Source organism: Diorhabda sublineata, chromosome 3, assembly GCF_026230105.1.
Source record: "Diorhabda sublineata isolate icDioSubl1.1 chromosome 3, icDioSubl1.1, whole genome shotgun sequence".
Lineage (NCBI taxonomy): Eukaryota > Metazoa > Arthropoda > Insecta > Coleoptera > Chrysomelidae > Diorhabda > Diorhabda sublineata.
Window position 1 is genome coordinate 862,440 of NC_079476.1, and position 24,036 is coordinate 886,475.

The window sequence follows — 24,036 nt, forward strand, 5'->3', positions numbered from 1 at the left end:
ATGTTTATTTTGAACTATTGACTCATCAGACAAAATTTTTCACTGGTTTTTACGATTGTATTCAAACATTAATCACTTTTTGTTCAAGTGCTGGTATAATTTCCCTAATAAGTAACTGGATAATTGAGTTATCTCAAGTTTTATTAATATCAAATGTTTTTATATTTTATCACGTTTATTAATATCCAATGTTTTTCATATTTTATCACGATAAAATTCATACATTTATTATTTGAGTATACAGAAATATTCCATCTTCTCTTATATTTATTTTTCACAAAGTAGTTGTTTCTGGTTGTTCTCAGTCAAGGTCTCGAAATAATTTACAAACAGAAAAAGAACAACTCGACCTTATAATCCGTTATATTTGAACGAGCAAATTTATATATGCTTATCAAATTAATAATGTCAAAACGTTGAATTTTCATCTGTCAATTATAAAAGAAACTAATTTCAAATCAGAAAAACTATTGAAGAAATTTATACATATATAATCTAAATGTTGGAAGCAAGGGTTTCGGGGGCGATAAATCGATCGTTTTATTACACGCAAATAAGAAAGATGAAGTGATTAAACGTGAAATAACAAAAAAAGTTGGCATTTGGATAGTCCTAATCCACGTGCAGATAAAACTTCCTTTCAATCAATGCTCCTTTTGGGTAGTTTTTAAGACTTAAAAAAACTAGGAGATAATATGCGCGTTGATTGATATAGAGAGACCAAATTTTGCTGATTATTTACTAAAATTAGGCTACGACTTACTGACAATGAATACTATGAACAAAATTGAATTGCCACAGAATATCATTTCAAGCATCAATCTTTTGATTGATTCATTTGGTAACTACTAATGAAAATAATAAGTGGGTGAAAGACAGAGCAATACTCGCTCATCTTAACAAAGATTCTAAAAAAATTATTGTTTATCTGATTGCTTAATCACCCGGAGAAAACAAAATTCACTATAATCACGACTCAATGACATATAAACCTGGAGTAGCAGTTGATTTTACAACGCAATTCATCGATATTTGTCGACATTTCACCACGAATTGAAATCAATAAAAAAGTTATTGATGTTGTTATGTAATTTAGATGTATCCGAATGACTATTGAATGGAGTAAGATTAATATTAATAAGTCTGTGTATTGATAACCTTTTACTTCGTCACCAATTTCTCTTTGCATCTACATTTACCATGACTGTTCACAAATTCCAGAAGTAAACATCCGAATCTGTTGGTGCTAAGCAACCGATTACGTTAGAATTCTATCTTCCAAATGGAAATCCTTGATATACCGGCAATATAGTATGGAAGGATGTATGATATTAAGACCCAATTCCAAAATCTGTGATAACAGAAACATTAAACTAGTTATCCTAGTTATTTTTGTCATATTGTTATTATAATGTCATATGTTTTTATTAATTTGTCGGCAGGATCAGAAAATATTATTCATATTTCATCAGTACGTGATTCGTGTCTAGATGAAATCTCAAGAAAACACAAAATACCGAGCAAAGCTCAGTCAACCAGGTACCATTCTTAATGAACTTATAGCTACGTGAAGTAAAAAATTTGTTTCCTCAAATCATCCGATGAAGAAGAGATGGATAGCATAGAATGTGTTGCAGGTTTTCTGTATTATTCTCATAACCTGGTGAACCACTTCATCATAGGGATGGGGAGTTGTGACTCACAGTTGTACCCTCTTCTTCATAACATTACCCGTGTAATTAACACATCAAATAACTTCAAAAGCTGTTCGCTTCATTTTTTGCCCTCATTATTTTATTTTTTCATTCCTTAACGCAATGGTAGGCGGACACATTAACAATGAATTGATAAATGATATCAAACTATAAAACCCCCCATAAAAGTCACCATATTCATAGCTTTGTAGAGGAAAAGTGCCCTGAAATTAACCATATCTTACATAAAAAATGTGCGTATTCAATGATTCCCTCTTTCTATAGATCGCTGAATCATTTACCACAGGAAACTATATTGAACTATGAAGAAAATATTCTGATCTGAACCGAAAGAGAGAGAGAGAGATTCGTTGGAAAGAATTTGCTAGATAAGGAAAATTTTAATAGGAGGAAGATTTGTTGAAGTGGGCCCTGATATAGGAATTTTTCCTCTGCAGGGCCGATCCGATCGGAACCGATCAATCAGATATCGATTTTAACAGCAGTTTAGACCACACGAAAGCTAGATAGATAGATCTAGCCACCAAATTCTCTTTTTCTAGTTAGGACAATGACAGAAAAACACTTATTGGTATCAATAAATTCATATTTATTGTGGATAAAAGAACTTAACACTCAGAAACGAATGTGTATAAATGAAAATATTTGGTTAACATTGTTGCAATCATCAGCTTTGTCGCAATTAGAAGAAAAACCAGCTCTGAAAAAAAAACATTTCGTTATAGTATAACTGTCATTTAAAGTGATGACAGCTGACAGTGGACAAGTGGAAATTTTCATTATTAATATTTAACAATCTTTACATATGAACATTGATATTATGGAATCATCAGCTTAGCCTGCAGCTACCGTCGTAATCTTCCATGTTTTTTTTATCTCCTGATATCTCCAGGATGTAGTATTGTAGCATTGTAGTGTAGTAGAAAAATTCGGCTCGTGGAAAAAAAGTTTAGCGATATTTTCAAAAAAACCTTGTTAAAAATTTGTCAATTTTGTCAAATTTCCATTGATTTGAAGCTTTTCCAGTACTGAAATGGTGAAATGTCGGAAATGTACAAGATTATGAATCACCAAAAAGTAATTTACGTCTTTACTATACTTTATGTTTATTAAAAAACGTCATTTAGCCTCTGATTTTATCATGGGAGTTGTTCGTCATCGTTCTTTATAAAATATGTGAAAATAGAAATTACCAAATAGACACAAAAGAAATAGAAAAGGAATAGAACGAATTCAATTTATAAAAGAAAAAAGAATGATTGGCTTGATAAGATGATAGAGAGATAGAGAAAAACTTAACGAGAAAGAAAAATCAAAGAAAATAAAGTAATAATGTTAACAGAGGAAGAAGATGACGACGCATGGACATAAAATGAGGTGCAAGACGAAATAAGAAAACTCCAGAATGATAAAGCCCCAACAGAAGATATAATAGAACCGTAACTTCTTAAATACGTTGGATAAAAAAACCAAATAAACATATTCATTAACTAATAGAGCAGATATGGAAACAAAACAAAATCCTAGACGAGTAGAGCACAGGCTTATGAGAATTAAAGAGCCAGAACTAGGGGAAGAAGATAAACTATGGACGCAATCCTCTAGACCAAATAATAGAAAAGACAGTGGAATATAAAAGAGAAATACATGTATAATAATACATGAATAATACAAAATAACAGTGACATTAGTGAGAATCCAAGGAACAACAGAAAAGACACACACAAATAAAGGAGTCAAACAGGGAGACCCAATATCACCAACGCTACCAGAGACTTCTGATTCTGCGAGCAAAGAAGCGGAAGATCCACGAAAACAGTGGACTGTATATCGCTTTGAAAAATTCGGCATATCACCTAAGTTGGTAGTGCATTTTTTAGTCGTGTTTTTCAAGAAAACATGACGGTGTTTGATAACAAAAGAACGCAGTGCTATGTACATGCGAAAGTAGTTAACATACTTTCTAATATTACAGAAAGAACAACCGAATTTCTTTCTTGTGTTTGGAAGTAGTGAAATCAATGATTCATTTGTTATTTTCATATATGTTCAACCGCAAAATCCCGAAAATAGCCCTTCCCTCGAATATAACCCTCCCCCTTTTCTCACCGAAATTGAAATCATTTTAGTATCTCGAATATACCCCCCTTACAATTTTTGCTATAAAAAAAGGAGAATTTCATATTATCTCCTATAATTTTTGAACTGTTTTAATTTAAATTTTTAATTTCGTTAGTTGTATGCTAAATTCTTTTTTCGTTCAAAGATGGCGCCAACTTGCAAATATTACGATAAGTGAAAATTGCTTTTAGTTTAATTTCAGAATTAATTATTTTAAACATTTCCTTTGTATTATTATTTATCTTCTGTACTAATTTTTAGCATTTTTTAGGGATTATTTTTTAAAAAAATACCGATTATAACCCTCCTACCGGAAATGCATCTGATTTGATTCATATAAACAGGGGGTTACTTTTGGGATTTACGCACTGATAAATTACAAAATTCTTCACGTCTACAGGCTTCATATAATCCAAAAATAGTTGAAACTTTAACCATCAACTATTTCTCATCTGATGCATCGCTTATGAAAATTTCATTTTGTTCATGTTATTTTTCGAGATGATACACTTTTCCGTTTGAATATGATTTGATCATTGATAATTTGCTCCACAAAGTGTGGATGAACTACATATTTTTTGTTTTTCTTGTGAATATTGTTATCAACACGTTCATGGTTCATGACATGGACCGTGAAGCCAGTACTGTTCGGTTATAATGAAAAATTGGCAATATTGAACCAATACGAAGAAAGTAGTAGTTTGTGGACACGGCAGAGTTGGTTAAAAGGAGTTTTTTTCAAATTTATAACACGACTAAGATTCTAACTAATAGAAAAGTCTTCATATATTTTCATAATAATATTGGATACCACCAATTTTTTCATCAGATGGAGACCTGGAACTTTGAGTATTTCAACATTTTCCATATATAATATATTATTTATCATTATGAATAAACATATTTGGGATGTCACATTCTTGATAAACAACTGAATTCACCGGCTGTAAAGCGTTTCTATTTTTTTGAGTTAATCATAGAGACAATGCAATTCATTTTAAGGAGCTGTTCTCTATTCATAGCACTGGTCTGAGTACTAGAAATAGTATATTGAAAATATCATTTTCCTTATATGAATACTGCTATCAACGAATAAGTCGAAAACTGTTATTGACAAAATTCATGATGAGGAAATAATGAAATCATATTTCGTTAGTATAGAATACAATTTTAAGTGGATTTAAATAATTAGATGACATATTTTCAACGTATAGTACCACAAAAACCAAAATAAAGCACGTTATTCTGTAAAATCTGTATTTTCTCTTCTAATCAATTCATTATTAGTGAGGAATACCATCTGCAGACTCATGTATTTTCTACTAAACACACTGTTTACACCTACACTACACCAACACTCACAATTACATTGTCTGAGGCGCGTTTCGATAACTAAGTTATTATCTTTAGAGACTGAAGGTAGAATGAAACTTAATAACTTGAATTACCTGTTTTATACTAAATTTTCTCACCAATAATTATTCACCCGCGAAAATTGATTCCAGCGGGAAAACTTCCTTGGCGGGAATCTTCTCATTTACTCCTTGACTTCTAAACTATGGAGTGGAGAAATTGGCCAACTGTCCCTTTCAAATACATTCAACAATTTATAATTCGAGACATTCTTTAACAATCTTACATTATATATTTATATTTTGGTATTTCATCCTTATCAAATTTGGAAAAGATTAGTACAGATAAAATTAGCTGTGGTGATTGTGACGGAAAGTATATTGGGCAGACTAAAAGCTCCGCTATTGTCCGATTTAAAGAGCATATTTAAAATATGATCGGATCGTGAAATCGATTATATAAAATTGTTAAAACATGTATCCAATAATAAATTGTTGGATGCATTTGAAAGCATTGAAATTGCTTAATGTAAGAAGAGCTTAATTAGGTTCAAAGGTCCAATTCCTTACAGCTCAGTCTATAGCTGGAATTAATTTTCGCGGGAAAATGTTTATTGGTAGGAACATTTAACATAAAACAGGTAATTTAAGTTATTAAGTTTTAGTTTACCTTCTGTCTGTCTGAAGACGATAACTTGGTTAACGAAACGCGTGTATTGTGAGTATTGGTGTGAACAGTGTGTTCATCATGAATATCACAATAATGTAATTTCTGATAGAAATAGTGAAATGCTGTATCGACAGATGAAACTATTTACTAATTATATTGATGAGATGTGTGTGATTATATTGTGTGTGTGTGTGTATGTGTGTTGTGAGATGCTTGAGGTTCTCATAACTTCTCACCTCTGGGTTCCTATCATGGATACATTTCGCTAATGAGTAAGCTTTATCTGCAAAATTCATATCGGCTCCTGCTGCAACAGAAAATCATTTTCATTTCAAAAATATCAAATTATCAATGTGATTTAAGAAATGTCCGATTAATTAAACTGAAATAACGTTAAGCTAAGAAACAAATTAATAAGAGATCAGATTATGTATTTATATTTCAAAAATGTCTTCACCTGTCCTCATGATTTCTGCACGGCAATCCGTTATAACTTTAAACTGCACGTCTTTTATTGCCTCAGGTAACGTGTCTTTTATTAACTCCTCATCAAGCTCAAAATTCCTATTCATCTGAAAATGAGAAAAATTCGATATGACAATAGCTTCAGTATAATAGATTTGGAGTATCATGCATACGAATTCGTTTTGCTAGAAGTCGCTTCAGTATAAGAAAATTGTAGATAGCACTGAAAACAAAGCCAAAATATACAATTGAGAATGATAAGAGGAAATGTTATTAAAAGCATTTACCACGCACTTGTATCATAAGGAAAAAATGTACTTGTTGAGGAATATTTCGATGGTAGCTTTGTTTTGGCCGAGTGTTATATTAGAAATACGATCTTACTCAGTTACTGATAATAATTGATCCATTTCACGATTACTCAAGTTAGTCCACAGTTTGTTAAAACCAAAGAAGTACCTGGTCTGACTAAGAGATGGCGATAATTGCTTGAATACTAACAATTAATTAGAAAGTACACAATCTATACAAGATATGTTTCAAGTTGTTTGGAAGCCATCAATAGTCAACGTTTAAGGTGGATTTGAAAACATGGACAAAATTGGTAACTCTTACGTAATGATAAAATTTTATTTGAAGGGTTGAGCTCAACCAATATAAAATCTGAACTGGATTCTACTCTGGATGAGACTGCTCCTTCGGTATCAGCAGTAAAATATTGGTAAGCAGAATTCAAGCGAGGTCATAAGACCCATCATCGCTATGGTCGACCAAATGAGGAAAAAACTCCAGAAATGTTAAAGTGCAGGAGCTAGTAAACATCGTACAGTAACTGAACATTTGGACACGAGAAAGCTGTGCGCAGGATGGATGCTTGTTATAACTGAGGCAATTAATACTCTAAATTCTAATACTTAATCAAAATCAATATATTCCAAAAATTTTCTGGATTCAGCGTTATTGATAATTGATCTAAAATAATATTTCCGAATTGTTCCAATGGTTTGTTTAGAGTTGGCCAAGATACGATCGCTTAGTTTATTATATTCTGGTAAAGTTTATTGTCAAGGTCACAAAAATTGCTATTTTCTAGCCTCCATATATCTGCAACAATAATTGAAGATGTAATGGATATGCAGACAAACTTCACCACTAAATAGATGATAAACATCAACTTACAAACGTTATTTGTCTCCTTTCTTTTATATGTACAATATATCAAATATCTCTAACGTCTACTTTTCACAGTTTTTTCGTACCATTAGACAGGATTCCTCGGTTTAGTTGTATCGAAACGGTTGATATTTTCAACATTTTTTTCTACAATGATAATTTGTGATCATTGCACATTTCAACCACCATATTTGTTACAACTGTCTATCCATTGAAAATGAATCTATCAATTATCTAACAGCTCGCATGGTTTGGGTCATCTCAATAAAACTCAGTTTGTAATGATTGATGCAACGATGTCTTATTGCAAGCTAATAGAATGTGGAGTGCCTCATAGCTCAGTACTAAACCCTTTTGTGTATTTTCTGCTTAATAACGATCCTGATTTCATTTAACTATATCTAATAATATCTAGTGATCTAATCACCCTTAAATGTTGATTGGAATCTAATAAACTTTTCTTTAACTAAAGTTTCATCATATCCGAATCTATTATAGCCTTTTTGTATCAAATACACCCCAATTCTTCGAAATATCCTTAATATTGACTTTTTCTTCCTTATTTATCTCTGAATCCGTTTGCCTAATTCGTTTACACGCTTCGACAATTTTAAGTTTTAGATTATTATTAGAAACGCGGAGCATGAATTAGTTGGAAGTTCAATAGTTTACAATTAAAAAAAATGCAAAGTCATTTGCCAATTGAAATCAAATCGATAATAATAATATTTAATTCCAAGCATGCTGCACACTGTTTTGATGTTATTATTGATTTTCAAAACAAATTAATAACTATTTTGGGATTGCCATTTTTAGATTTTTGTGTATACTTCATTAGGATTTCATTTTATTTGCTTTATTTATTAGTTATTCGTATATTTGTTTATTTTTTTCTACAAGCTTTTGTTTACAAATTTGAACAATATTTTGACAAAAAAACATTTCTCTCTAATTTAGAAAAACTTACGGCTTTGGTGTGAGTCCATAAACAGCCGGTATATTCCTGGAATAATTTCATATGATTAATCGTTAGGCGAAACATTCAATGCGGTGAAGATATAATTAATTTACCTTAATTTTTATTTCATCATCGAATTTTCCTTGTTGTACTCTTTCTATTTCTGCTTGTGTAACTCCAGTCTTTTCAACACAAAAATCGTGAGCTTTTTTGGCAAGAGTTTTTAATTTATAACCATAATCCTAAATCAATATACAAAGTCATATTTATTATTCAAAAAAACCTGATAATTGATTCAATAGCATAACTTTTCTTATAATTCTGTTCTCTTTCATCAAATTCATCAACCCTTATGTCACCCAGTCTTCGCGATACTACTATACCAACACGACGTAATCATATTCAAAGATTGAAGGTGAATTGTCTGTGAAGATGATAACGTGGTTATCGAAGCGTTCTTAATACAATGTAAGAATGAATGATGAATGTAGTAAACAGTATAATCATCACTTACGTTTCTATAAATTACAAATATTACATTTTTTTCCTAAGTACATTCCTCTGAAATCATCAAACATTCTGAAAGTCTGGTCATTTTTCAAGCAGAAATTCACGCAATTGAAAAATATGTCAATCTGAAGAGGAGCTATGACAAACAGGAGATCACCATCCTGTCCGATAGTCAAGCAGCTCTTAGCTTCATAAAATCCCTTCCAAAGGAAATAGCTAAAGCGGGTGCAGATAAGCCCTTCATGGGACTTAAACTCTTCTATGGTATCAGCTTTATAACAATGGAGAAAACACTGGAAAAAAGATGGATAGGAACCAATTATTTGGACAACCTCATAGGGCTGGGACATATAACCAGAGTAGATATATCAACCTAAGCACAGTATAAGTATAAGCAAGTACCGACACTTCCCATCAGACAATACTTCAAGTTCGTGGTTGTTTTCAGAGCTAAATTTAAACGCACAGGTACTAAATAAGAAATATAACTTAATAAGTTAAATTCATAAGTATTCCAATAGAAATTGAAGAATAAAACAATCGTAATTGGATAAACAATACTTTTGGTAATTTAGCTAGATGGTTATTCCAAATTTGAAAGGAATTGTGCAATTCGAAAAATACGTTGATATATTGAAAATGTGGGATAAATTATTAAATAATAATTCAGAAGAAAATAGGAGCTGGAAACTAAATATTTACCAAATAAAATTAAATAAGAGGTTGCGTTTTCATATACATTTATTAGTGATCGAAGTTTACCTATAAATTTGTTACAAATAATTGATTTGCGACGTCCTTTCTGCGTTTAGAAATTTCTATTGATAAATTTTAAAGAAAAAATAAACTTATACGAATAAATTCAAGTAGAAACTGATCATATGGATGATTAAACTGGCACTCTTGCAATAGCTGTGTATATCTATGGGTAACTCGTTTTTCAATTAGAATATTATCAAAATTAACTTGGAAAATGTCTTCTAGTTTCGAAATATATATGATACAAGTATCACTATGTCAAAGTAATCCTCCAAAATTCTCAGTATCTATGTCAAATGGTTAAAATGAGTATATAAAGTCTTTCCTTCTAAAGTTAGAGACCCATGTGCAAATTCCTCACGAATGTGACAACGATATAGTCAATAAACAATTTTTTCTTGAGTGTCGTTACTGGATATTTCTATGCTGTCATCTAAGTAAGAATAATCCAACAAAAAACACCTGAAGACGCTAGATCTAGCAGATAATGCGGCGTACAGATTTTGTTACACAGAGGATGAAACCTCTACATACATTCTCTTGGAGTTTGAAACAATAAGGAACTCTAGAGCACTACATCTGGGTGCGTATGTATAAGAAGATGAAGATCTACGGCCATTAAAACCATCTTTCATTCTAGACTTTTTAAAAGAAGTGGGATTGATGGATCAGTTATAAACATTGGGTTCTCCAGTGTGGCAGTGTATACCAAATCCATACAAACATACGTACATACAACATGACGGCTGCTTGCTTATTTTTCGCAATGGATTATTGATTAGATGCATAATCAGTTTGGTGAAAGATGTGTTTAGAAAATGAGTGTGATGGGTTGTTCTGTTAAATACCGTAACCGTAAACTGGATTTTTTTATGCAGGGAAGTAAAACAAATATTGGAAAACGGAATACAGGCAGCTTTTTGACAATTACGAAGAAGAGCTGGGAATGATATGGGCTTAATTATTAACCTTAAACAACTTTTCTCAATAACTAAATTAATCGCGTTTCGTATTTCCGATATTCTGACGAAATAATATTTTCTAATAATTTTTTGAGTATAGAAAGTGCGATCCACACATACTAGAGTGCATATGGGACTAGATAGTACTAGATACTAATATTTTTCTAATCGATATACTCACCCCTTCGGTTAAATAGCAACTAGCAGCACCAATGCAGATTACTGCGAATAAACTCAGTTTTTTCATTTTCCTGAAAATATCAAAATTGAATATGAAGAAGTAGTCACTTGAATAATTGTCTGTTGAATAAATTCCCGACATTTCCAATCTCATTAATATAACTATTTTATTCCAATTTAAACTTTTTGTTATTAATATTATGAATAGTATATAAAATTTTAATTATTTTAATGAAGCATTTCTATTTAAAACATCACACAATTTTCAAGCTTATCAACATGTTTTTTTCTAAATTTTCTGAAAAAGAAATAGATAGACTATCTTAGAATTATCAATACATATGTTCTAGTTTCCACATATTCACGGAAAATTATTTTTCTAAACTAAACTTTCATGTCGGTATCGCCAGATCATCTGCAGTTTTCCAAGTGAAGTCGTGGTGCACACAGCACCCACTAATTCTTCTCCAAAGCTGTTTGGTTCTTCCAGATTTTTTGTTTTACTGTAGAAGAACGCACACAAAAAGAAAATGCTAAGCCAAAGAAAAGCTCCTAAAATATATCATATCCAACATTGAAATGTCCCTATTTAAAGGGCGCTTTTGACAACACCATTTAATAAATCAAGAAGAAATAGGAATAGGAAAATAAGCACGGAAGCATCTTCACTACTATTACAGGGGAAGGTATTTCGCGAAGCGTGGTCATTGATAGTGGACAAAGTTTTTACTAGTCTGGGCAACACTAGATTCATAGATTCATAGTCTCAAACCACGTCGATGGTAGTTGCAAAAATGAAGGTCAAATATCTAGCAATATGCGAACGTTCCTAAACACAATTGAAAACCAATTATCCTGGATAAACACTAGAAATAATCATTTAGATAGAGTGTGATACCCAGAAATGACACTAAATTCATAATAGGTCTCTAGACAGGTCCTAATGGCTCATAGGGTGTTTCCGGAAGGAGTGGTCGGTCTTGGATCTTTCGAATTATTGTAAAAGGAAACACGACTGACTAACCAACCGGATAGGCGATGAATAAAGGAGCAGATGTACTCCCCAATAATTGCCCGCAAATCACAAATACCTAGAGGAGCAAACTATCAGCTGTCAGCCATCGAGGCTAAGGGATGAATTGCTACTCGTTAGTCAGCCTCTGGGATACCTGGCGAACTCCCAGAGTATTATACCTTGGCCAGATAAGACCACACTTGTAGGAAATAATAAGGAAGAAATTACACCGGACAAATTAAGGAAACTTTCATGAGCTAGGATGGAAAAGAGCTAACACTAAAACAAAGAAGGATCAAGTAGGCAGATAAAACATTCAAAGGGGAATCAAGAGAATTAGAAGAGGAAAGGGGAGGCAAAAGAGAAAACAAGTATGAAAAAAGAGAAGAGGAAGGAGAAGACAAGAGAAAAAATGAGAGGGAAAAGTAGGAATTCCGAGGAAGAGCTAGTAACAAGATGGAGCGTTCATAATTTCTTAGATCCTTCAAGGTTCTATGGAAGGAGCATCAAGGTTCTCCTCTTCAACTCTCTCAAGTTTTTTTGTGTACCACATCAAGTCCAAAGCGTACTTTGAATCGTGAGGAAATGTCGTTTAATGAAATTAAAAATATTGGAAGAATACTAAAAACAGTACCATTGCATGAAAGTTGGAGACAGATAGTACTTCAAATTGAACTGTTTCTTCTCACAATAATCCATGCAATTTCATGAAATGGAATCGTTTAGAATAATAAAAATGAGAATTGAATAGATAATAAAAGCAGCTTCAAAATTGTACATGACTTTAAACTTTTAAATTTTTTTATTGGGGACTCCTATAGAATAAATCCCCTTTCATGTTAAAATCGTTTTCTTTCGTTGATTTTCCAATCATAAACCTTATTTGTGGTGCAAATTCAACTTGGACATACCATGTATATCTTTTAAATCATTTTGTGTCTCGTATTTGCAATAGATTAACATATTAACGTATAAATTTTATGAATATTGCAAAACATTGTCATATTGGAGACGTAGAAATTTTCAATGGAAATTTTTGATATGATAAGTACCATAAAAAAATTACTCAAATTCAAATACCGATGAATCGGTATTTTTGAATGCAAAATCAAGTCATATAAGGTCAAATTATTGATAACAACTATTATTACTGGAGGATATCCATTTTGTTGAATAAAAAATTATGCAAATAAATTGGACAATCTGCAGAAGTATATTATTAGTGCTAAATTCACATATCGGATCAAATAATACGCTTATTTTCAGTTTTTCAAAATTTATTGAATTAAAAATGCAACCGTCGGACCGTATAATTCTAATTTTCTCATTTCCCAAGTCCATTAAAACAAAATTATCAAAAAATTGTTTATTTTAAAGAACTATTGGGTTTTTCTGTAGATAATTATCTTTGTTGATGAATTATTTGACACTAATGGGAGGTGTTTAGTGTAATTAGATTCTTTCAAAGTTCATTTATATCACAAGCGAATCAAACAACTACAGTTTGAAGGAATTTAAATCTGACTATAATTAATGATGAAAATTCTCGGACGTATGTAAAATTTTGAGGAAAAACATTATGAGATCTGCATTGCAACATGTTAGAAATCGTACAAAGATATTTTGTAAAACCGCAGAGCAAAAAGTAGATGCAGACCCTCATTTCATTAGTGAAATAGTGAAGCAACGTTTATGTTAATCACCACTTACTTATCTGCAACTTCTTCTATCATATATGATATTTCTTCTACATTTAACTCTATATTTTGCCGTTCAGCTCGTCTCGAGTTCAATGCTCTTTTTTCTCCATTCCATATATTTCTGGGCCTGCTTCTTCTCTTCTTTTTGTTCGTTCCAGTTTTCCAATCACTTCTGCTGCTCTGTTCTCCTTTATTCTCACTATGTGGCAAACCCATCTCAATTGTTGTTGTTTCATTTTTTGCACTGCATTCACTACGTTCAATTTCCATCTAATTATATCGTTCCTCATTTATCCAGTCTCTGCACCCCCGTATCTCCATTCCACATGTTTATTTTTGCCTCAATTTATTGGTTATAGATCATAGATCAGCATTTACTATATTGGCTCTTCGGCAACTCTTCTATCTGGTTTTATGATGTCCCTAGATACTGTTAACATTCTTCCTCTCTATTCCTTGTAGTTTCACAGCTATTTATTCTGGTTTGTTTGATATTTTCAGTATTTCTGTCTTTTGCATATTCATCTGCAGTCCGTCTGTAGATTGGTCTCAATCTATTGAATCCTATGTGTGTTTTTTCTTTGTACACTTAATTTTCTCATATATATTCTAAGCTATGTTTATCAGTTGTTCACTAACTTTTCCATTCCTTATTATTTCCCACACATTTTCTCTGTTTATACAATATACTTATCGAAGGCTCTCTCTAACTCAGCTGCTACAATATAAACCTCACTTTCTGTATCTGTTATTTGCCTCAAAGTGAATATCCGCCAAAAGAGAACATAGAAGGCAAGGTTATTGTTTGGGAATGATTGTTATCATTTTATGAAAGGCAATTCGAACAATTCGAATTTAGGTCTGTTGAGAAATCACATACTTCTCTTCTTCTTCTTCTCCTTCCTGCTGTTTATAGGCATCATTGCCTGTTTTTCTTTACATCATTGCCTCTGCTCAGTCACCTGGGAGGTTGTCACTCCATCTTTTCCGAGGTTATTGTTTGGGAATGATTGTTATCATTTTATGAAAGGCAATTCGAACAATTCGAATTTCGGTCTGTTGAGAAATCACATACTTCTCTTCTTCTTCTTCTTCTTCCTGCTGTTTATAGGCATAATTGCCTGTTTTTCTTCACGTCATTGCCTCTTCTCAGTCACCTGGGAGATTGTCACTCCATCTTTTCCAAGGTTATTGTTTGGGAATGATTGTTATCATTTTATGAAAGGCAATTCGAACAATTCGAATTTAGGTCTGTTGAGAAATCACATATTTCTCTTCTTCTTCTTCTTCCTGCTGTTTATAGGCATCATTGCCTGTTTTTCTTCACGTCATTGCCTCTTCTCAGTCACCTGGGAGATTGTCACTCCATCTTTTCCGAGGTTATTGTTTGGGAATGATTGTTATCATTTTATGAAAGGCTATTCGAACAATTCGAATTTCGGTCTGTTGAGAAATCACATACTTCTCTTCTTCTTCTTCTTCCTGCTGTTTATAGGCATAATTGCCTGTTTTTCTTCACGTCATTGCCTCTTCTCAGTCACCTGGGAGATTGTCACTCCATCTTTTCCGAGGTTATTGTTTGGGAATGATTGTTATCATTTTATGAAAGGCTATTCGAACAATTCGAATTTCGGTCTGTTGAGAAATCACATACTTCTCTTCTTCTTCTTCTTCCTGCTGTTTATAGGCATAATTGCCTGTTTTTCTTCACGTCATTGCCTCTTCTCAGTCACCTGGGAGATTGTCACTCCATCTTTTCCGAGGTTATTGTTTGGGAATGATTGTTATCATTTTATGAAAGGCTATTCGAACAATTCGAATTTCGGTCTGTTGAGAAATCACATACTTCTCTTCTTCTTCTTCTTCCTGCTGTTTATAGGCATAATTGCCTGTTTTTCTTCACGTCATTGCCTCTTCTCAGTCACCTGGGAGATTGTCACTCCATCTTTTCCAAGGTTATTGTTTGGGAATGATTGTTATCATTTTATGAAAGGCTATTCGAACAATTCGAATTTCGGTCTGTTGAGAAATCACATACTTCTCTTCTTCTTCTTCTTCCTGCTGTTTATAGGCATAATTGCCTGTTTTTCTTCACGTCATTGCCTCTTCTCAGTCACCTGGGAGATTGTCACTCCATCTTTTCCGAGGTTATTGTTTGGGAATGATTGTTATCATTTTATGAAAGGCTATTCGAACAATTCGAATTTCGGTCTGTTGAGAAATCACATACTTCTCTTCTTCTTCTTCTTCCTGCTGTTTATAGGCATAATTGCCTGTTTTTCTTCACGTCATTGCCTCTTCTCAGTCACCTGGGAGATTGTCACTCCATCTTTTCCGAGGTTATTGTTTGGGAATGATTGTTATCATTTTATGAAAGGCTATTCGAACAATTCGAATTTCGGTCTGTTGAGAAATCACATACTTCTCTTCTTCTTCTTCTTCCTGCTGTTTATAGGCATAATTGCCTGTTTTTCTTCACGTCATTGCCTCTTCTCAGTCACCTGGGAGATTGTCACTCCATCTTTTCCGAGGTTATTGTTTGGGAATGATTGTTATCATTTTATGAAAGGCTATTCGAACAATTCGAATTTCGGTCTGTTGAGAAATCACATACTTCTCTTCTTCTTCTTCTTCCTGCTGTTTATAGGCATAATTGCCTGTTTTTCTTCACGTCATTGCCTCTTCTCAGTCACCTGGGAGATTGTCACTCCATCTTTTCCGAGGTTATTGTTTGGGAATGATTGTTATCATTTTATGAAAGGCTATTCGAACAATTCGAATTTCGGTCTGTTGAGAAATCACATACTTCTCTTCTTCTTCTTCTTCCTGCTGTTTATAGGCATAATTGCCTGTTTTTCTTCACGTCATTGCCTCTTCTCAGTCACCTGGGAGATTGTCACTCCATCTTTTCCAAGGTTATTGTTTGGGAATGATTGTTATCATTTTATGAAAGGCAATTCGAACAATTCGAATTTAGGTCTGATGAGAAATCACATATTTCTCTTCTTCTTCTTCTTCCTGCTGTTTATAGGCATCATTGCCTGTTTTTCTTCACGTCATTGCCTCTTCTCAGTCACCTGGGAGATTGTCACTCCATCTTTTCCGAGGTTATTGTTTGGGAATGATTGTTATCATTTTATGAAAGGCTATTCGAACAATTCGAATTTCGGTCTGTTGAGAAATCACATACTTCTCTTCTTCTTCTTCTTCTTCCTGCTGTTTATAGGCATAATTGCCTGTTTTTCTTCACGTCATTGCCTCTTCTCAGTCACCTGGGAGATTGTCACTCCATCTTTTCCGAGGTTATTGTTTGGGAATGATTGTTATCATTTTATGAAAGGCTATTCGAACAATTCGAATTTCGGTCTGTTGAGAAATCACATACTTCTCTTCTTCTTCTTCTTCCTGCTGTTTATAGGCATAATTGCCTGTTTTTCTTCACGTCATTGCCTCTTCTCAGTCACCTGGGAGATTGTCACTCCATCTTTTCCGAGGTTATTGTTTGGGAATGATTGTTATCATTTTATGAAAGGCTATTCGAACAATTCGAATTTCGGTCTATTGAGAAATCACATACTTCTCTTCTTCTTCTTCTTCCTGCTGTTTATAGGCATAATTGCCTGTTTTTCTTCACGTCATTGCCTCTTCTCAGTCACCTGGGAGATTGTCACTCCATCTTTTCCGAGGTTATTGTTTGGGAATGATTGTTATCATTTTATGAAAGGCTATTCGAACAATTCGAATTTCGGTCTGTTGAGAAATCACATACTTCTCTTCTTCTTCTTCTTCCTGCTGTTTATAGGCATAATTGCCTGTTTTTCTTCACGTCATTGCCTCTTCTCAGTCACCTGGGAGATTGTCACTCCATCTTTTCCAAGGTTATTGTTTGGGAATGATTGTTATCATTTTATGAAAGGCAATTCGAACAATTCGAATTTAGGTCTGTTGAGAAATCACATACTTCTCTTCTTCTTCTTCTCCTTCCTGCTGTTTATAGGCATCATTGCCTGTTTTTCTTTACATCATTGCCTCTGCTCAGTCACCTGGGAGGTTGTCACTCCATCTTTTCCGAGGTTATTGTTTGGGAATGATTGTTATCATTTTATGAAAGGCTATTCGAACAATTCGAATTTCGGTCTGTTGAGAAATCACATACTTCTCTTCTTCTTCTTCTTCCTGCTGTTTATAGGCATCATTGCCTGTTTTTCTTCACGTCATTGCCTCTTCTCAGTCACCTGGGAGATTGTCACTCCATCTTTTCCAAGGTTATTGTTTGGGAATGATTGTTATCATTTTATGAAAGGCAATTCGAACAATTCGAATTTAGGTCTGTTGAGAAATCACATATTTCTCTTCTTCTTCTTCTTCCTGCTGTTTATAGGCATCATTGCCTGTTTTTCTTCACGTCATTGCCTCTTCTCAGTCACCTGGGAGATTGTCACTCCATCTTTTCCGAGGTTATTGTTTGGGAATGATTGTTATCATTTTATGAAAGGCTATTCGAACAATTCGAATTTCGGTCTGTTGAGAAATCACATACTTCTCTTCTTCTTCTTCTTCTTCCTGCTGTTTATAGGCATAATTGCCTGTTTTTCTTCACGTCATTGCCTCTTCTCAGTCACCTGGGAGATTGTCACTCCATCTTTTCCGAGGTTATTGTTTGGGAATGATTGTTATCATTTTATGAAAGGCTATTCGAACAATTCGAATTTCGGTCTGTTGAGAAATCACATACTTCTCTTCTTCTTCTTCTTCCTGCTGTTTATAGGCATAATTGCCTGTTTTTCTTCACGTCATTGCCTCTTCTCAGTCACCTGGGAGATTGTCACTCCATCTTTTCCGAGGTTATTGTTTGGGAATGATTGTTATCATTTTATGAAAGGCTATTCGAACAATTCGAATTTCGGTCTATTGAGAAATCACATACTTCTCTTCTTCTTCTTCTTCCTGCTGTTTATAGGCATAATTGCCTGTTTTTCTTCACGTCATTGCCTCTTCTCAGTCACCTGGGAGATTGTCACTCCATCTTTTCCGAGGTTATTGTTTGGGAATGATTGTTATCATTTTATGAAAGGCTATTCGAACAATTCGAATTTCGGTCTGTTGAGAAATCACATACTTCTCTTCTTCTTCTTCTTCCTGCTGTTTATAGGCATAATTGCCTGTTTTTCTTCACGTCATTGCCTCTTCTCAGTCACCTGGGAGATTGTCACTCCATCTTTTCCAAGGTTATTGTTTGGGAATGATTGTTATCATTTTATGAAAGGCAATTCGAACAATTCGAATTTAGGTCTGTTGAGAAATCACATACTTCTCTTCTTCTTCTTCTCCTTCCTGCTGTTTATAGGCATCATTGCCTGTTTTTCTTTACATCATTGCCTCTGCTCAGTCACCTGGGAGGTTGTCACTCCATCTTTTCCGAGGTTATTGTTTGGGAATGATTGTTATCATTTTATGAAAGGCTATTCGAACAATTCGAATTTCGGTCTGTTGAGAAATCACATACTTCTCTTCTTCTTCTTCTTCCTGCTGTTTATAGGCATCATTGCCTGTTTTTCTTCACGTCATTGCCTCTTCTCAGTCACCTGGGAGATTGTCACTCCATCTTTTCCAAGGTTATTGTTTGGGAATGATTGTTATCATTTTATGAAAGGCAATTCGAACAATTCGAATTTAGGTCTGTTGAGAAATCACATATTTCTCTTCTTCTTCTTCTTCCTGCTGTTTATAGGCATCATTGCCTGTTTTTCTTCACGTCATTGCCTCTTCTCAGTCACCTGGGAGATTGTCACTCCATCTTTTCCGAGGTTATTGTTTGGGAATGATTGTTATCATTTTATGAAAGGCTATTCGAACAATTCGAATTTCGGTCTGTTGAGAAATCACATACTTCTCTTCTTCTTCTTCTTCTTCCTGCTGTTTATAGGCATAATTGCCTGTTTTTCTTCACGTCATTGCCTCTTCTCAGTCACCTGGGAGATTGTCACTCCATCTTTTCCGAGGTTATTGTTTGGGAATGATTGTTATCATTTTATGAAAGGCTATTCGAACAATTCGAATTTCGGTCTGTTGAGAAATCACATACTTCTCTTCTTCTTCTTCTTCCTGCTGTTTATAGGCATAATTGCCTGTTTTTCTTCACGTCATTGCCTCTTCTCAGTCACCTGGGAGATTGTCACTCCATCTTTTCCGAGGTTATTGTTTGGGAATGATTGTTATCATTTTATGAAAGGCTATTCGAACAATTCGAATTTCGGTCTATTGAGAAATCACATACTTCTCTTCTTCTTCTTCTCCTTCCTGCTGTTTATAGGCATCATTGCCTGTTTTTCTTTACATCATTGCCTCTGCTCAGTCACCTGGGAGGTTGTCACTCCATCTTTTCCGAGGTTATTGTTTGGGAATGATTGTTATCATTTTATGAAAGGCAATTCGAACAATTCGAATTTCGGTCTGTTGAGAAATCACATACTTCTCTTCTTCTTCTTCTTCCTGCTGTTTATAGGCATCATTGCCTGTTTTTCTTCACGTCATTGCCTCTTCTCAGTCACCTGGGAGATTGTCACTCCATCTTTTCCGAGGTTATTGTTTGGGAATGATTGTTATCATTTTATGAAAGACTATTCGAAGAATTCGAATTTCGGTCTGTTAAGAAATCACATACTTCTCTTCTTCTTCTTCTTCCTGCTGTTTATAGGCATAATTGCCTGTTTTTCTTCACGTCATTGCCTCTTCTCAGTCACCTGGGAGATTGTCACTCCATCTTTTCCGAGGTTATTGTTTGGGAATGATTGTTATCATGTTATGAAAGGCTATTCGAACAATTCGAATTTCGGTCTGTTGATAAATCACATACTTCTCTTCTTCTTCTTCTTCCTGCTGTTTATAGGCATAATTGCCTGTTTTTCTTCACGTCATTGCCTCTTCTCAGTCACCTGGGAGATTGTCACTCCATCTTTTCCAAGGTTATTGTTTGGGAATGATTGTTATCATTTTATGAAAGGCAATTCGAACAATTCGAATTTAGGTCTGTTGAGAAATCACATATTTCTCTTCTTCTTCTTCTTCCTGCTGTTTATAGGCATCATTGCCTGTTTTTCTTCACGTCATTGCCTCTTCTCAGTCACCTGGGAGATTGTCACTCCATCTTTTCCGAGGTTATTGTTTGGGAATGATTGTTATCATTTTATGAAAGGCTATTCGAACAATTCGAATTTCGGTCTGTTGAGAAATCACATACTTCTCTTCTTCTTCTTCTTCTTCCTGCTGTTTATAGGCATAATTGCCTGTTTTTCTTCACGTCATTGCCTCTTCTCAGTCACCTGGGAGATTGTCACTCCATCTTTTCCGAGGTTATTGTTTGGGAATGATTGTTATCATTTTATGAAAGGCTATTCGAACAATTCGAATTTCGGTCTGTTGAGAAATCACATACTTCTCTTCTTCTTCTTCTTCCTGCTGTTTATAGGCATAATTGCCTGTTTTTCTTCACGTCATTGCCTCTTCTCAGTCACCTGGGAGATTGTCACTCCATCTTTTCCGAGGTTATTGTTTGGGAATGATTGTTATCATTTTATGAAAGGCTATTCGAACAATTCGAATTTCGGTCTGTTGAGAAATCACATACTTCTCTTCTTCTTCTTCTTCCTGCTGTTTATAGGCATAATTGCCTGTTTTTCTTCACGTCATTGCCTCTTCTCAGTCACCTGGGAGATTGTCACTCCATCTTTTCCGAGGTTATTGTTTGGGAATGATTGTTATCATTTTATGAAAGGCTATTCGAACAATTCGAATTTCGGTCTATTGAGAAATCACATACTTCTCTTCTTCTTCTTCTTCCTGCTGTTTATAGGCATAATTGCCTGTTTTTCTTCACGTCATTGCCTCTTCTCAGTCACCTGGGAGATTGTCACTCCATCTTTTCCAAGGTTATTGTTTGGGAATGATTGTTATCATTTTATGAAAGGCTATTCGAACAATTCGAATTTCGGTCTGTTGAGAAATCACATACTTCTCTTCTTCTTCTTCTTCCTGCTGTTTATAGGCATAATTGCCTGTTTTTCTTCACGTCATTGCCTCTTCTCAGTCACCTGGGAGATTGTCACTCCATCTTTTCCTAAGTCTTCCAAGGCTTCTTTGTCCTGCTGGTGATTTGTCCCTTGATATGTTCACATTTCCTTCTTCCGTCATGCGGTCAATGTGCTCATTCCATTTTATCTTTCTCTCCAGTACCCAGTCATTGATGTTATGTTTGTCTTATGTTTTCACTCCTTTCTCTATCCGTTAGTGTTGTTCCCGCTATTCTTCGAACTATATAGGATAATATAGGTCTGATTGCGTTCTTGTACTTCTCGTCAGAAGAAATATAGATAGTAACAAATGACAATGAAAATTAGCAAGATGGATGCATAATCATGACATTTTATTGTGGTTCGAAATCAGTAAAATGGAGATTCCAAAGACAGATGTATTGGAGAAAGGGGCCCAATAGAGTGATCAGCTATATCTTTCGATTGACTATTTTTCTCGGGACATCTATAAATATTTGTAATGTTTTCGCCAACAATGTATAAGTTGACCAAAAATTGAACCGTATTATATTTTGTATTTTGATATATAGAGTGTGTTGTTTAAAAAAAATATTTTCATTCATATACTTTTGGAATAGCACATATTACACTCCTGTTGATGGTCTGAAGTATTTGATGAAGTTTCTATCTAATAATTTTTGCTAAACATCACAAAACTTGTCAAATATTAAAGAGTAACATAAGTAATTATCTGGAAAATTCCATTCCGCTATTTTAATGGAAGAGTTGATGATTGCATACTAACGAAAAAATTGTACAAGAATTGAGATGAACTAACAAATAGAAAATTTAGTTGTTTTTATTATCAAAACCTATAATTTTGGAGATTTCATTTGATTTTTTCACCCCGATTTCACACAATTTACGTTTCAAATCATTTCATGAATTAAATTTGATACTGGAATGAATGGAAAGCTGTTGATAATGATTCAATGAAATTAAACGAAATATCAATTTGAATACAATCTAAGATTGATGTACCTGTTTTTAGATTAATAAAAAGCAACGATCAATTCTTTCCTAGCACTTGAAAACCTCACTCTTGGTCACTTTTGAACTGCACTGAAAGCTTCCTATCCCTCCAGTATATTTATACAATATCGTTACCTAAAAACATCAAGTATTCCTTGTTTTTCATCGACAAAATCACCGTCTTCCATTTTGATCAAGTTGATTTGCATACTGTGTACCAAAACTGTTTTACATTGTAAATTATACACGTGACAAATTTATGTTATACCATGATATAATTTCATTTTCATATTTTATTTCTTTGAAAGTGAATTGAGTTCAAATATTAGTTGATTATTTGGACAATTATCACATTGAAAATGATAAATAATAATAGAAGCGATTGTACACACGATATAATAGCTGAGAAATTTAAGCGGAGACTTTCTAGACCTATAGCTTAGAAGTTATTATTTATTTTTTGCTTTTGTTTTCTAGTCCTGATTCCCCACCTCTCTCTCTTACTCAGGTCTTTCATCAACTCTACATACGACCTTTTCATCGGTTTTTCCTTTGTCTTGTTTGTCCTTATCCATATTTTTTTATGCACTCAAATCTGGCATTCTCTGAATGTGAGCCTTCCACTTTTTTTCTGGACATTTTCAACAGCATTGTAGATAACGAATCTCCTTGTTCCAATCCTGTGTTGATCTGGAAATATTGCAATATTCTTTGGTTTGCCTTTACCTTCATTTTTGTTTGTTCGAGTTTCATTTTGGTGAAACTCATTAGCTTAGGAATCGTAATGATGCAAATAATTTCTATTCACAGTATCGTGAGCTACTTGAATCTATGAAAATAGTGCACTGTTCACTCATTATACAAAAAACGTACAAAATGAAATCAATTCAAATCAATATTCGATTTTCCCAAAACATTAGAACAAGGCCAACATCAGAAAAACTTAATGGTCATGGTAAATAAATCGATTTAAGTCAAGTTCTTGATAAAGTCTAGCGCTTGGATCCACTTTACATGATGAGATAAATTTTTCCGCTCAATTATTTCCCCATTGTTAAATCATACCTCGAACATTGATACTTCGTGGTTAAGTAACCAGACGTGTACTCAACAATTGAAACAGTTGTTCTCTGGAAGCGTTTTAGATCTATATGATCTACACACAGCCGATCAGACAATTCAACATATGATTATAATCCTCAAAATGCATCACAAATCCTCCCAACTAATATCGACAGGCTGTTGCAATTGTTGAGAATATTGCAAAGTCAAGTGATCGAGTCCAAATCCATTCATGTTACTTTCAAAAACAAACGAGGAAATCATCTGTTAGATTAAACAAGAGACTTACTTTCTTTACGAAAAGAAAACAGCTCAAGATTGAACTTAGACAA

At 33.8% G+C, this 24,036-nt stretch overlaps 1 protein-coding gene across 2 annotated transcripts; it reads right to left on the bottom strand.

Annotated features, from left to right (window-relative positions):
* Positions 1-446: 446 nt before the first annotated feature.
* On the bottom strand, positions 447-22,788 carry LOC130442143 (general odorant-binding protein 83a). Of its 2 annotated transcripts, none has more exons than XM_056776223.1 (7): positions 22,652-22,788; positions 10,867-10,936; positions 8,568-8,696; positions 8,464-8,499; positions 6,316-6,430; positions 6,095-6,162; positions 447-2,415 (listed from the first exon to the last, which is right to left on the bottom strand). In XM_056776223.1, the coding sequence occupies exons 2-7, from the start codon at positions 10,930-10,932 to the stop codon at positions 2,398-2,400; spliced, it is 432 nt and encodes a 143-aa protein (XP_056632201.1). In that variant the 5' UTR covers positions 10,933-10,936; positions 22,652-22,788; the 3' UTR covers positions 447-2,397. The 2 variants fall into 2 exon arrangements, with proteins under 2 accessions (XP_056632201.1, XP_056632200.1); XM_056776222.1 differs by having other exon boundaries at positions 2,281-2,415; positions 6,095-6,165.
* Between the last annotated feature and the right edge of the window lie 1,248 nt (positions 22,789-24,036).

What these genes read in the sequence shown, in the direction of transcription:
- LOC130442143 (XM_056776222.1), bottom strand. Translation starts at nt 10,932, where the DNA reads ATGAAAAAACTGAGTTTATTCGCAGTAATCTGCATTGGTGCTGCTAGT. An exon ending in GTTGCTATTTAACCGAAGGG is followed by an intron (nt 8,697 to 10,866) that starts GTGAGTATATCG and finishes ATATTGATTTAG; the next exon opens with GATTATGGTTATAAATTAAA. An exon ending in TATGGACTCACACCAAAGCC is followed by an intron (nt 6,431 to 8,463) that starts GTAAGTTTTTCT and finishes TCTCATTTTCAG; the next exon opens with ATGAATAGGAATTTTGAGCT.